General features: G+C 43.2%; 1 protein-coding gene across 1 annotated transcript; it reads left to right on the top strand.

Moving 5' to 3' along the window:
• The first annotated feature begins 9,820 nt into the window (after nt 1-9,820).
• On the top strand, nt 9,821-12,960 carry nmur3 (neuromedin U receptor 3). Its single transcript, XM_061070528.1, has 2 exons — nt 9,821-10,715; nt 12,530-12,960. The coding sequence occupies exons 1-2, from the start codon at nt 9,869-9,871 to the stop codon at nt 12,958-12,960; spliced, it is 1,278 nt and encodes a 425-aa protein (XP_060926511.1). The 5' UTR covers nt 9,821-9,868.
• The last annotated feature ends 2,110 nt before the right edge of the window (nt 12,961-15,070 follow it).

Genomic DNA, 15,070 nt, shown 5'->3' on the forward strand with positions numbered 1-15,070 from the left:
GTCTGCTTCTTGTGGCGCATTCGGGCCCGTCATCATGTGTGAATGTAAATGTATATAACTTACCGGTGCTTCTGAATCCGAATCCATTGCTTTGGTAAACAAAAACTCACGTGCGTGCGCGGAGGCAGTAGGTTGTAAGTCTGCTTGTAAATAAAGTTTCTTCAAAAAACACAGCGGATGGGAACGAGGGGGTGGGGCATTGGAGGAAGGCGGGATGATTTGAATGTGCTGTAATTCTCAAATGCAACAAAGGTAAGAGTCCCTTTAAACTAACATCTGCCCAGACAGTTTAAGCCTCTTACTGTGACCGTGGTTTCGTGGGGTGCGTGCGCGTTCCGCGCGGATATCCCGGAAGTCCATTGAATAGCTCGTCGTCTCTTAGGCGAGCTCCTGCTGTTCCGCCTGGAGCAGCGGGCGTCGCGCAGGGCTGAAGAGGAGCGGATTTTCTCGTGCTGCCTTGACGGGATGACGTCGTCCTTCTTCTTCAGGGATGTGCGGCTGCGTGGAGCCGGTTGAAGATCGTGTGGGAGAAAGAAAGTCTCTGGAAAGTGCCGGAGTCCGTCCCGCGGGTGCACTTTCCTGTTTGGTCTTTTCAAGGTAAAACAGCGAAAGTGTCCTTTCAAAATAAAACTTCGACTGAGATAACAGAATAAAGGAAATGAAATGAATAAAACAAACGTCTTATCTTCTCCATTAGATTGCTGGGTTAATTAGGAAGACCCCCGGGGGGGGGGTCTAGTACAACGTCAGCATCGGAGTAGAAGAGAAAGATTTCTGTGAGTTCAGCACCTTTTGTACCTTCTCAAAGAGTACCGGCCCCCTGGAGGAGGGGTCAAGGGTCAGTGTGGCCCTCGGCCAATTGAAAGGTCAGAAGTCAAGTCTCAGGGAGCGGCTTACAGTGGGGTCCTTCGAAGGATCCAGGAAGTGATTTGCTTCCACATGGAGATAAGATCTCCATGCTGGAATTTTATGTGAGGGGTTACCCGAGGCTGGTCTCAAGCTTTATGACCCATTGTCTGATGGTCAGCACACTGGGAGTCTCCCCCAACACTAGGGTTGCAAAATTCCGGTAATATTCAAAGTTGGAAACTTTCCATGGTAATTAACGGGAATTAACGGGAATATACCGGAATTAACGGGAATAAACTAGAAATTTTGTGGATAATTTATACTAACTGTATTTACCTTGTCATATACAGACATAAATATAAACATTTTGTTGTGTCATAGGCTGATTTGAGCCCTGAGGAAACTTTGGGCACTTGTCTATATGCTTCTGCATCGCGGTGTCATTCTTTACATAGGTGTTTGCACAGTATTTGCAAATGTATACGGCCTTTCCTTCTACATTGGATGGGGTGAAATGTCTCCACACATGAGATAGTGCATGTGGCATTGTTCTGTAGAATAAGATGAGAAAAAAGTTTGTAAAAAAACACTAATGCAATGCCAGAGATATAAATAGTTAGCCAAACAATTGGAATCGTCTGTGAAAATATTTTACAATTGATGGATAAATGAATGCGAGCCTGGTAAACCTCCCGGGGAATCCTGATGTCTCTTTTTGACCTGAAAGGAGCAGCGCCTCCTCTTAGAGCTCCCTTCACATGTCCAAACTCCTCACCTCAGCCATTTATACCCACAGCCTCATTATTTCAGCGCTCATGACATTTGTAGATTGATCGGTAAAGTTAATGAGTTTCAGCTGAGCTCCCTTTTCACCACAACAGCCTGGTACAAAGCCGTTACTGCTGAGGCTGCACTGATCCACCTGTCCATCACCGGCTCCATTTCCACATCACTTGTCTGACATACTGAAAATCCTCTTGGAGAAGCAATGCAAATCTGGAGAGAGTGATTTGTGTGATCTTTATGAGAAGCCAATGTGAAGAACATAGGAAGGATGGATGAAGATCAGAGTGTTTTATTCACTTTGCTGGAATCTGCGGGCATGCAAATGAAAAGAGATATCGGGAGAGCTTCAAAAACTTTGAGGCTTACATGTGAATCATTAAACAAATATATATTTTTATGACACCAGATCAGGATATAAATTCCTTGGCTACGATCAAGTATTATTCATTAAGGTGTGTCAGGCCTGTGTCAACTCAACATGACAACACCCATTAGTTTGTTGTTTTGAAAACTCACGTTTGACATTGTGAGACCACAAATAACCATATTTGGAGAAATGGGGTGGAGCCTGATGGAGTGCGAGTACACGCCCACCTACACATGCTCCCACTGGACGGTATAGCTGTCAATCATATGCATACACATACCGAGCTTTATCGTCTATTTTACTCTGAATGGGACCATGATTTACCAAATGAAGTATGAAAGTGTTTAGAAATAAATCAAGTCAGAACTCTGTCATTCATAGACTTCTCTAGAAATGTTGAGTCTAGTAGAGTCTCCCTCTGCTGGCCATTTGACAGAATACAGGTTTCAGGTGCTCCTGCTTTGGCCTCACTTTCGGGACCTGGAGTCTACTTAAAAAACAATTTATACGTTCTATTATATCATCAATTTTAGTCTATACACAGCATAGACACACACACTTTGACATCCTCCTCCACTCTTCTGGGATTTGCTTTCATTCAAGACAAAGAAGCATTAACGGGGTCAGCCACGGATGATGAGAGGTGATGAGGGTTCGCGTCCTGGTGGGCGTTTCGTCCCGTCTCCAACATGATGGATGGGGTTGAGGGTCAAAGCTCTGTGCGGCCCAGTCAAGTGGCTCCACATCAAACTGGGAGACTCTTTTCTTCATGAACCTCACATGCAGGTTCATGAAGTCGTTACTATTAATGTGTGAGCCAAAAAAAACAAATCCTATGCTGTGCAAGAAGCCACGAGAGGGCAACTCAACTAGCGTGTTAGCAAGCAGATGCCATTAAGGTCCACGGCGACATTAGCATTCATTAAGAGTCATGTTTGTGCCCAACAATCAATACAAGTCCAACATATTCACTCCTTCAGTTCTGTTCTCTCCCCACTGACTCCTGAGGGAATGACCAATCTCTTAAGCTGCTAAATGCTCGGCTGTATTCAGCAGCTAGAGGCTGTGTCCTGCTGCTGCTGCTCGGTAGAGGAGATTTATTTAAGCTTTTAGCTGAAACACCTGCTGCTGCTGGTGGAGAGCGACACAAACCAGAAAACCAAAAGTTAGGAGTTTAAATAGTTGCTGACGGTTTCTGGAGCAGGAGAGTTGTGTGATAATCTCCAGGACTTCATCACTGCAGACAAGTCCTCATACAAATATGCAATATTTCCTCCATCTATCAATCTCTTTTCATCCATTTCTCTCTCACCGTCTACCAAAGAGAAACATGTGTATGTATATACATTATTATCTCAGTTGATGCTTACTAACACTACCTTGAACTGATGCTTTATCAACACAATGTTACAAACTGAACTGACTGCGCCCCCTGCTGGCAGGGGCAGCATGTGGTAAGAAAACCTGCTGCAGTTGTGTGTGTGTGTGTGTGTGTCTGTGTGTGTGTGTGTGTGTGTGTGTGTGTGTGTGTGTGTGAGTGAGCTGGAGCCTTTAGCTTTGAGACAAAGAGGAGAAACAGCCTGATTTCAATGAAGGAAATTAAGGTTCAGTGGTGGAGAGTTTATGAAACAAGAGTTTGTTAATATCTTTTTACTAAGCTGAAAAACATGTCTCCAGTTTGTACAGAGTTAAAGGAAATGATGTGACTGAACAAGAAGGGCTGTGTCTTTTCACATGTCTTTAGATGATGTTTGAGTTTAGAGCAAAACTTTTCAGCTCAACACAAAACCAGCAGTGACTCAGGGGGTTTATCAGGTGGAAAGTGACTAACTCTCGTCTTTTGTTTTGTCATTTATCTTGTTATCGGTTTGCCCTTTGCTTCCTGTGTGCAGAAGATGAACGCTGTTTTCACCCCGGTCTGAGTGTGTGTGTCTGAGCGTATGTGTCTGAGTGTGTGTGTCTGAGTGTGTGTGTGTTCACCATATTTTGAAGGACTGTTATTTTGGAGGGAGCTGATTGGTCAAGGTCGAACAGAAAAGCACATTTTCCACCACATCTCTGCAAATAACTGGAGAACAGAGACAAGGTCTTACATTGCAAGAAAATGATTCCACACTAAATGATATATGGTAAATGACGTCGCCAAGGTAAAAGACAAAGTCACAGCCTAGATCCTCTCAAGATACCGAATAGTATTTCTTATTTATTTAAAGTTTTTATTGATAAATGATTGTCGGTTCCTCTTCCTGTGTGATAAGCAGCTGCCATTAAATGAAGATTATCAGTGGAACGATAACTCAGCTTTAATAAGTTCCTGGTATCTTGAGAGTTGTGTATAATTCTTGCTATGAGCATTGGACTATTTGTCGTTCTCAGATCACAGGGTGACGACCTTGGCTCGTTCATGCAGGTTCATCCTGTATCACTGGACCTCAGTGTGTGTGTTTGGTGATCTCTCATGTTTCCCTCAGGAGTTAACAGAGAAAAACGACTGTATGAATTGGATCATTAAATATAAGGATGTTTAAGTTTGTCATGTTCTTAAATTGAATTCTATGTCTTCTCCTTTCTTTCCCTGTTTGTTTTAAATGTAATTTTAACATGTTCTAACGTTTGTCTTTTATCTGTTCTCTTTTTTTTTAATTACGTTATGCCATATTTTGATTTGTCCCTATATTACATGAAAAGCACTTTGAGCTGCATTTTCTTACATTTCTTGAAATAAAGATAATTCTATGATAATTCTATTCTAATAATTCTCTGTATTTTCTTTTGCATTTTTATGCCAGGAAAGTGTTTTTCTGCTCAATGGAAATATACTGTATAGAAAAGGTTCACAACATAGATTTTATAAAAAGATGGACGAGATGACTTAATTGCCCCCTGGTGGTCGGCTGGAGTATAGGTTATAAACCCAGTCTCCTCCATGTTAGTGGATGGGAAGTGGAGCAAACTAAAAAGACAAAATATGACTTAAATACATGATCAAGGATGCTTTCTTTCACATTAGATAGTTCTTACCACACCGATGTTCAACTGTAAAGTTTTCTGATAAGTTTGGCTTTTGTTAGTTATTTGATGTTATGAAAACAAGGCGAAGCATCACGACTGACAGCTGAGACCGACCCACCTTTGGTCAAACTCGTGCTTCAGAAGGACCTTGATACGGCGGCGCCACTGTACGGTCACTGCTCCGAATTTCATCAGACGCACAAGACTGCAGCGTCCGTGTCTGGAATAGTTTTTTACACGACGGGAGAAAGTAGAGCTGCATGGTCAATATTCATCTTCAGTCTGATGTCAATCATCATTTGATTTGATTGTGTCAATGAAATGTAATCATGTATTCTGACGTTCAGCGCGAGTCGATGGGAGCATCTGCCCTAATACACCATTAATATAATTTGGCATTTCCTCCTACTCCCATATATACATTTCCAATCAGGATTATGGATTATTTATGGCTTATCCAGCAACTGACACACAATACATGCTGCTTATATTTTCCTTTCTATTAAGTAGGTTTAAAGGGACCATAGAATAAAATATACCACGTGGAGACACACATTAAATTAAATCTATAAGAAGACAAATTTCCTCGAGTGAGTTTTCTGACAGCAACGAAACCAATTAATAAAAATGCAGCGCAGGGGTAAGGATCAGAAATAAAACAAAGTCAAGCATTTTTAATGGGGTGCACTCTGAGAAACGTAGAGTGAAATGGGGAAAGGCCAAGCAGCAGTGAATACCAATGAGACTCAAATCTCTGTGGGTATCACTAAGTCTTCTTGGAGAGATTGGATGTGAAGGATCTAATCAGGCCACTCGCTCTTCAGTGGTGCTGAATGAATCATCACGCCCCTACTTCTGTACTTTGTCTTTTTTTTATTAAATAGATGATAAAATGTTCTCTTAAATGAGAACATATTAATGATGAGATTCTGCTTTTGTAATGTGTTCTGATTTGCCGTTCTAGTTTGAACGACCATGGAAGGAAGTGTCTCAGCCGCCTGTTGAGGCCAGAAGGTCAAATCCAGGTCATCCATACTGTGAATATACGGCATCATACTGTGCTTTGAATTTCCCAAAAATAAATTAGCTTTATGTATTCTTAACAATAGCAATTAATATTAGTTTTCTTCCACTAACGCAGCTTTGTAGATATATTTACAAGATGTGTGCTGCATATTTGCTTTTTCTGACCTTAAAACACCAAATTATATTCAATGCAATCATCAGAAGATACTCACTGTTACACTTGGAGCAGGTGGGGACCCAGATGGAGACTTAACCCGACGAAAGACCCAGGAAATGATCTTCAGATTCAAAGTTTCGTAGCACGGAAAGGCAAAGGTATCAGAAATGCAAAAGTTAAAAGCGTAAACTTATAAGAGCTAACAGGAGGAAAATGCTGACTGGGAAACTGACTACGAGGGAAACACAGGGATTGGATACACAGACACAGGTGAAAGTAACCATGGGGGGTCGGGGGGTGTAAGCAATCTTCAGGGGGCGGGGACAACAGTCACAATGGCAGGAAATTAAGTGCTCTGAAAAAAGAAACACAGGTAAGTGTAAAATAAAACAGGAAGTAATAAATACAAAACACAAAGGCTGAAGTCGATAGAAACACACAAAGTTCACAAAACTTTTTTATGTATTATGAAGCTAAATACACATGGATTCTCCACGGAGAGACAACAAAAAGACGAACCTGGATTGATCTGTCCAAAAATCCAAGAGGATTCTCCCTACCCTGTCTAGTGCCCTTGAGCAAGGCACCTTACTCCCCAGGTGCCGTACAGAGCCACTGCTCTGTGTGTCCTGCACCAGATGGGTTAAAAGCAGAGGTTAAATTTCCCTCCTTGTATGCTTGTGCATGTCTGTGCATGTGGGACAAATAAATGTATCTCAATCTTAATCTTAATCTTAAATACAAGTTTTAACTGGCCTCTATAGGCTGGCTGGATTGGGAATAATAACCGTGGGGGGAGCTGGAGTGAGGTGAGGGCAGGGGACACCAGTGAATCACCAACAAACCATTTACACCCTCAGTCAGGTTGGAATCTCCAGTTAACAAACAAACCTAACTTTGGACTGTGGGAGGAAGCAAATGTATAACCGTTCCATGATACCCAACGAATTATTTAACTTCCTGACAAATTGTGTCTTTCCACTTTTGATATTGAGTTGTTAATGAAGTGATATTTTATAAAGTGAATCATACAACTGCTCAGCTAGCTGCAGCCTCTCATGTGTGTAACGTGATGATTGTATATATTCTTTTTACAGTGTATGAAAGCTCCTGCACGCTGCCCTACATAAAGAAAGCAAGTGTTGGTCTCGTGGGCCCCTCCTCCCTCTGTCTCTGCCTCTCTCTCTCTCTCTCTCTTTTTCTCCTTCTCTCTCTCTCTCACCCCTCTTTCTCTCTCATGCTTCTCTCTCTTTCTTTTTTCTCTCTTTCTCTCTCTGTCTCTCTTTCACTCCACTCTCTCATGCCTCTCTCTCCCTCTTTCATGTCTCTCTCCGACTAATCCCTCTCTCTCTCTTCCTCTCTCATGTCTCTTTCTCATGTCTATATCTCTCTCTCTTGCCTCTCTCTCTCACCCCTCTCTCTCATGTCTCTCTCTCTCTCATGTCTATATCTCTCTATTGCCTCTCTCTCTCACCCCTCTCTCTCTCTGCATCTCTTTCTCCCTCTCTCATTCCTCTCGCTCTCTCCCTCTCTCGTGTCTCTCTCTTGCCTCTCTCTCCCTCTCTCGCTCTCCCTCTCTCGTGTCTCTCTCTTGCCTCTCTCTCTCACCCCTCTCTCTCGTGTCTCTCTCTCATGTCTATATATCTCTCTCTTGCCTCTCTCTCTCACCCCTCTCTCTCTCTCCCTCTCTCTTGCCTCTCTCCCCCTATCTCTCTTGCCTCTCTCTCATGTCTCTCTCTCTCATGTCTATATCTCTCTCTCTTGCCTCTCTCTCACCCCTCTCTCTCTCTGCATCTCTCTCTCCCTCTCTCATCCCTCTTTCTCTCTCCCTCTTTTGTGTCTCTCTCTTGCCTCTCTCTCCCTCTCTCATCCCTCTCTCTCTCTCCCTCTCTCGTGTCTCTCTCTTGCCTTTCTCTCCCTCTCTCATCCCTCTCGCTCTCCCTCTCTCGTGTCTCTCTCTTGCCTCTCTCTCCCTCTCTCTCCTTTGCATCTCACCCTTTAAGTAGCAGTGGGAACTGGACGTGGCTGTAACGCGCCTCCTCCTCTGCTTCCTCCATCTGCTTCCTCTCCTCTTGTTCATTAACTTTTGTCCAATCTACAGCCTCATCCCATCTTCATGTTCTAGTTGACCTTATTCTCGCGTGGGGGGGTAGGAATCGGCTGCAGCATCAAGGTGAGGATTTAAATTCTATTTAATTACATTTGCCTGTGATTAGTTACTTTCGTTTTATGAAGATGAAGAGGTTTTTTCTTTCTTTCTGACTGGTGCGTGTAAGTGTGTGGAGAAGCCAAACTGAACAGAAGCCGTCATTTCTGAAATAAATACAAAGAAAGTACAATTTCCTTTGACCAAATTGGACTAAGAGCTCAATCCCCAGTCTCACTGCCATCAGGTGTCACTGTTAGATAACTCTTATTAAGCAGCATCTCTCTCATACTTTCTATTATGCGCATAACCTTGGATGTGCAGCGTGACGCACGAGATTTACCAAAACAATTGACCTTCTCAGCGAAGTGGCCAAGCTTCCAGCGGTGCAGTGTGATGACAATTATCCACAGGTCGCTGAGAGAGAGAAAGAGAGAGAGAGAGAGTGTGTGTGTGTGTGTGTGTGTGTTGGTGAGAAATGACCTGAACCACAACAGTCCCTCAACCCGCTGACACAATCAGACCATTCCAGGGCGAGACAAATTACTTTGGAATTGTTTCTTAAACAGCCATGAAAATATGTTGTCCCCATGAGTCACTGGTGATCTGGAGCATAATAATGTGAACAGCAGGTTTTTTCCTTATTGCTGAGCTATACATGTGGAAACTGCAGATTTTAATCACAAGCAGTAGCTAGGTTTTTAAATACAGACAAGTACAAATTATGTATCTCCTCCTACATAAAGATGCGGATGAATAAATGCACACAGGGTGAACACAGCACCTGAGTGTTGTTTGATTGTTTGGAGTGATGCATTCTGCACCAGGTGGTTCCGATGTTATCTGGATAATATGATTTTGCTGTAAAAAAAATTGTTTGGCTTTGTGTTCTGCCTGCAGGTGATTATTCTTCCGAAAAAATTGTTGTTGTTTGAAATGGTTCTCCACAAAGTGGTTTCATGGATTAGTAAGTAAACCGCCCACTGGTCCAGTGTTCCCATAATCATTTTTATTTTACAACGTTTCCCATTTGAGCAGCTTCTTAATAGTGAGGATTTGCTGGTTTTCTGAGTCGTATGTGATTTTAAATTTAAAAAACAGTTTGTTTCTACCTGTGTCAGTTAAAACACAGCATTTGAAAATGTCCAATTTTTAAAACTGCTAGCCTTCAATTTTTATGTGAGTCATTTTTGGCTCATAACATCTTCAGAATGTCGCACTTCAAATCAATTACCTTTTTGCTGTCCTTGCCAATTTATCTCTTTGTTCAAAACACCTGAAACTGAAAATAATGTTTGTAAAGATTCTCCTTGAACTATGCAAATGCCTGAGTTCCAGTTGAAAGAGATTTTATAACAAAAAGAAATTGTTGAACTGAATTTTGCCCCCCAGTAGGAGGTGGAATTCGTCTAATCCTCTCCTGATGGTATTTTGTTTCTCGCAGGTCCCTGGTGTTGCGTGAACCTTCACATCTGCACAGGATGCGCTGACGTCTCCCGTTGATTCTCCAGCTCTCTTCTCTGAAATGGAGATCTTTCTGCAGGGCTTCGCTTCAAACCTTTCCAAAACTCTCCTCAACACCAGCATGCCACTCAATGGAACTGGGAACTACACCAACGACCAGTTCACAGACATCAACCTCCTGGAGATCCTGGGTCCGAAACGATCCCCCTTCTTTCTGCAGGTGACCAGCGTTTACCTCCTCATCTTCCTCACGGGCCTGTCTGGAAACCTGCTCACGTGTGTGGTGATAGCCAAGCACAAGAAGATGCGTAACCCCACCAACCTGTACCTGGTGAGCCTGGCCATGTCCGACCTGCTGGTGCTGCTGTTCGGGATGCCCCTGGAGATCTACGACCTGTGGCAGAACTACCCGTTCCCCTTTGGCGAGGGCGGCTGCTACTTCAAGACCTTCCTGTTCGAGACGGTCTGCTTCGCCTCGGTCCTCAACGTGACGGCGCTGAGCGTGGAGCGCTACATCGCCGTGGTGCATCCCCTGAAAACCCGGTACCTGTCGACGAATCAGCACGCCAAGCAGGTCATCACCGCGGTGTGGGCGGCGTCAATGACCTGCGCCATCCCCAACACCTCACTGCACGGCATCTTCTACCTGCCGGAGAGAAGGGAGGAGTCGGCCATCTGCACCGTGCTGAAGCCCCTGTGGATCTACAACATGGTCATGCAGATCACCACCGTGTGCTTCTACTTCGTGCCCATGATGGTGATCAGCATCCTGTACCTGGTGATGGGCCTGCACCTGGGCAAAGAGACGCGGCAGCCCTGCGGCAGCCTGGGGAAGAACTGCAGCAGCAGCACCCGGAGGCAGATCAGCGCCGAGGGCAGCCGCAGGAGACAGGTCATCAAGATGCTCTGTGAGTGTTTTCTCATTCCTTCCTCCTGCAGGAAACATGACAGGTGACATGACAAGCTGTGATTCCAGAGCAGATCCTCCCTTAATCTGCGTTGTCAGTGCCAAGACATGTTCCAGAGACAGAAGCTGAGCTAAACACACAGTGTGGAAAGAGAGAGGCTTTCCTGTAAGGAGGATTTGTATTCTGAAGGGGCCTCTACCGTCATATCACACATCCGCTGAGCTCTGGAGCTCGATGAGATTTAGTGAGCAGTGTTAGTATAGTTCTTACACTCGACAGTGCATCATACAAACAGTGTAAAGCCTCCACCATTGTACACACAACACTTTTACGACAGGGAAGAAAATGCCTGAGAGGGAATTCTGGTCGTATCCGTCCAAAGGCCGAGTTTTCTTAACAATGTTTTCACTGATTGAAACCAACATGAAAACAATGTAATCTTCCGAAGGTAGAAATGATCCATTCCTCCCTCCGTGCTCCTCTCTCTGCTCCTCTCACTAGTTTGAAGTGGGCAGCGTTCTGTTGAGAGTTAAAAAAACACATGTGAGGAGAATAATGAATTTGAAAAATAGGATTAGATTCTGATGACGGGAAAACCACAGTTTTTTGCTCACATGTTTGGTGCTGTTGATCCTGATGAAACTCGATTTTGAGGTAATGAGGTTTCAACTATGATAAAATAACTATAATATAATGTTATTCTAAGGACTTACTGACTTTTGGTCGCTTTCATAACTTATAAAGTTGATATGGTGACTATACAGACGTTTTTTCAGACATGAATTCGGAGAATGGCCTCAAATTCAGCAGGCAGAGTTAAGATTTGACATATTAATTCCACTGCGGAGATCACATATTGTTTTTTAAATAATACATCGACACTGGCGTCAGCTCTTATCACCAAAAACTCTCTTATCATATTTGTCAGTGTCACTTTTTCCTCCAGTGAATTGTTTTATTTTTATTTTTTCACATCTGTGTGAATTCTGCAGAAGATCAGTGTTCTCACTTCGGCTCCTTGCAGACTTTTCATTAGTCTGCAGTTAGTGCCCCTCTGGAGAATGTTAATTTGCATTCAATTACTCTAAAAACACTTAATATAAAGTTAGTTAATTTTAGTGGTTCCCAGCTCAGCAGTTATGCCCTTTTAAAGAGTGAGATGATAAGTCTATTGGGTTATGATATGGTTAATTGTGTGGAGGAGAAGTCTTCAGATGAGGTTCATCTATATTCCATGTTCGCACGTTGTCTGCCTGGGTTTCCTCTGAGCACTCTGGTTTCCTCCAACAGTCCAAGGTTAGGTTAATTGGAGACGCTAATTATACAATAGGTGTGAGCGGATGTTTGTCTTTGTCATTGAATGTTATCGCCCAATGTCAGCCGGGATTTTCTCCAAGCTGTCAGAAAAAACTAATGAATAAATTGACCTTTTTCCAGCCTCCAAGAGTAATTAAACCTACAATTTCTGTGGCAAAATCTCCAAAAGGATTGGTAACTACTGATTTAATCTTTAACATATATTCAACAAGCTTAACCTGACATGTAAGTACAGCTTTGAGATAAATGTAGTAAAAAGAAACACATAAAAATGCACTAAGCCTTCAATCCCTGGATCGTCATGTATCCTGTCCTGTTTTTTTTATAGCATGTTAAGCCTTCTCCTTTCATGTGAAGAACTTTTCTAACTCTGTCTCATTTAATTAAAGGGAAAATGTCATCGAAAGTACATCGTATTAATAAATAACATTAAAAAAGAGCGGTGAGAAAGAAAATCTATGAATCTGTAACAGCCTGTTTTCTCTCTCCTCCTCCAGCCATCGTGGTGGCTGTGTTCGGAGTGTGCTGGGCGCCCTTTCACATCGAGCGGCTCCTGTGGAGCTCCATCAGCCAGTGGACCGACTTGATGCACAACATTTATCAGTACGTCCACATCCTGTCGGGCGTCCTCTTCTACCTCAGCTCCGCGGTCAATCCCATCATCTACAGCCTGCTCTCCACGCGCTTCAGGGAGAGTTTCCGAGAGCTGGTGTGCTCCCAGACGGAAGACAACAGCTCCGTCAGAGACTCGCCGCCATTCCCCAAAATCCTCCTGGGTCCCCCCGTCTCAGGCTCCAGAGCTCAGGCGAAGGCTAATGACTCGAACGGTTTTATCCCCCTGATGTCGCCCAACATGACGCTGAGCATGGACACCGCCATCCTCACGTGTGCATGCAAAGAGATAACCTGCCAGACCTCTGTGTTCTAACTGAGATTTAGATTTGAATAAACTAACGAACAACTCAACCACTTAAAAAGACATTTGGGGAAATTAGCTTGTTTAGTTTCTTGCTGAGAGTTCGATGAGCAGATGGATTCTAAGTTAGTTTGAAGCTAGAAGCTGCAGCTTGGTTTAGCAGAGAGACGTATTAAGACTGGAAGGAAAAGCTGGCCTAGCTCTGTTGAGACATCAAAATGTTCACTAATTTATTTGTTATTGTGTATTTAATTTGTAAAAAACTCAAAATGTCCAGCAACTAACCCTCAAAACTGCAACTTTATGTTTCTACAGGTATTTATGTACATTTTTATGCATTAACCTTATTATACATTAATGCAACCTGCTCTTGATGATATTTACTTGGATGCCGCAAAGACTCACCTGCTAATAATCATCTATTTCTCGCTGACTTTCCCTATACAGAGATATTCAGAAGTAAAAAGTCAGGGATGACTAAAGGTTTTCAAAAATGAAGAAACATCCTTTGTAAAAGGCAAATCTCGAGAGAGTCTCCTGGCCTTTTCCATCTCCTGATACGGAAAACCTGACAGAGAAACAGACAGAATCAGTTCACAGGGACGTCCCACTTGTCTGTTACTGTTGGGAATGTAAAGTCTGACTTTTTTAATGAAAGGAAAAATAAAAAGGTTGAAAATGTTCCTGGCAAAAAAAAAAAAAAAACCCCAATTGAGATCTTCAATAATGTAACAATGAACAATACTTGTTTTTGTTGTCGTCAATGTGTTTATGTTAATGTTTGATGAATCTATTGTGATATATGTTGTTCACCATGGTGACAGGTCGCCACAGTATCACCGATCCAACATGTAACATTCACACCTAAGGACATTGTAGATTCTCCAACCAGCCTTATCTGCGTGTCTCTGGACTGTGGGAGGAAACCCACGCAGACACATTGAGAACATGAAGCCATGGCCCCCCCGCTGTCCTCCAGCGTCCTTGCCACCAACTCAGTTTTAAACTTTTAAAGTTTGTTGCCCTGTTTTCTGCTCACGGACAGAGCCTGGCCACATGTGTCCCCTGGATTCCAGTCTTAAAACCTTTAATCTTACTGTGTGTCATGGCGAAGCTTGTACGTAAACTTTGGTTTGGTTTCTTTGTCGGACTTGGGACACTGTGGTCCTCGCACCCCCCCCCCCCGTCACTGCACGACATACAACGCACAACGAGGCTGAAATTCGGACACAAAATCAACTCGCACAGTGAACTACCGGATTGACCACGGATGCTCTCGTTGAGCAGTGCCACATTCCACCTGCTGTCTAATACCATAACTGCTGTTTGCCTTATAGGACGCTGTGATATCTGACCTGAATCGTAATGTTGTACTTGAATCATCCCGTCTTTATTCTTTTGGAACATTGATGTTGTGTTGCTAGGCAGCGAAAAACAGGTCATATCATTGTGTGTGTCAAACAACCAAATGAATGTAATTCTTTATCGTGGGCTCCTGTTGTGGTTTTGTCTCTTGAAAGACTGGTAAGCTCTTGTACACCGTGATTGCAAAAATGAAAAGTGATTATGGCTATTGTGCAGTGCCTAATGTGAAAAGCTTCACAATAAATGTCTCCGCTATCCACATATGGCTGTTTTTTTTCCCTTTCACTTCTGCTAATGCCTGTTTTCCTACGATGTTCCGAGAGTGGAGGGGGTAATTTTTGCAGTTTTGTTGAATACTGCATGAGCCAAGTGGTTGTTTTCCTTCCCGATATTAATCAGAACAAGCTTCATTCTGCTGGCCGTGGATTGCACAGCAGAGTAGTTCACACAGAGTCGGTTAAATGGACACAACACATTTATTTTTAAAATATTTTTTCTAGGCATTCACATTTCCTCGATTCCGCTCGTTTCCACCTGATGCTGTAGCACGAAGCAACATTTTCAATCTCTGCTTCAATCACATCCCCAGACAGTCAATCAATCACAGGGGATCAGCTTCTGCCTTGTGTGCAGCGTTTTCTTTTGTCCACTTGAATCTGTCATCCAGCAGCAGCCGCAGCCAGGGCAGTGTATTATTCATACTGGTGCGAGAGGTCAGGATGAATCAGGACTCCATTTTCAGGGATTAAGAAGGAAA

This window comes from Limanda limanda, chromosome 4, assembly GCF_963576545.1.
Source record: "Limanda limanda chromosome 4, fLimLim1.1, whole genome shotgun sequence".
NCBI lineage: Eukaryota > Metazoa > Chordata > Actinopteri > Pleuronectiformes > Pleuronectidae > Limanda > Limanda limanda.

Bases quoted from the DNA above. Each gene is read 5' to 3' on its own strand.
- nmur3 (XM_061070528.1), top strand. From the start codon at position 9,869: ATGGAGATCTTTCTGCAGGGCTTCGCTTCAAACCTTTCCAAAACTCTC. The intron at 10,716-12,529 runs GTGAGTGTTTTC...CTCCTCCTCCAG, and splicing joins ACAGGTCATCAAGATGCTCT to CCATCGTGGTGGCTGTGTTC.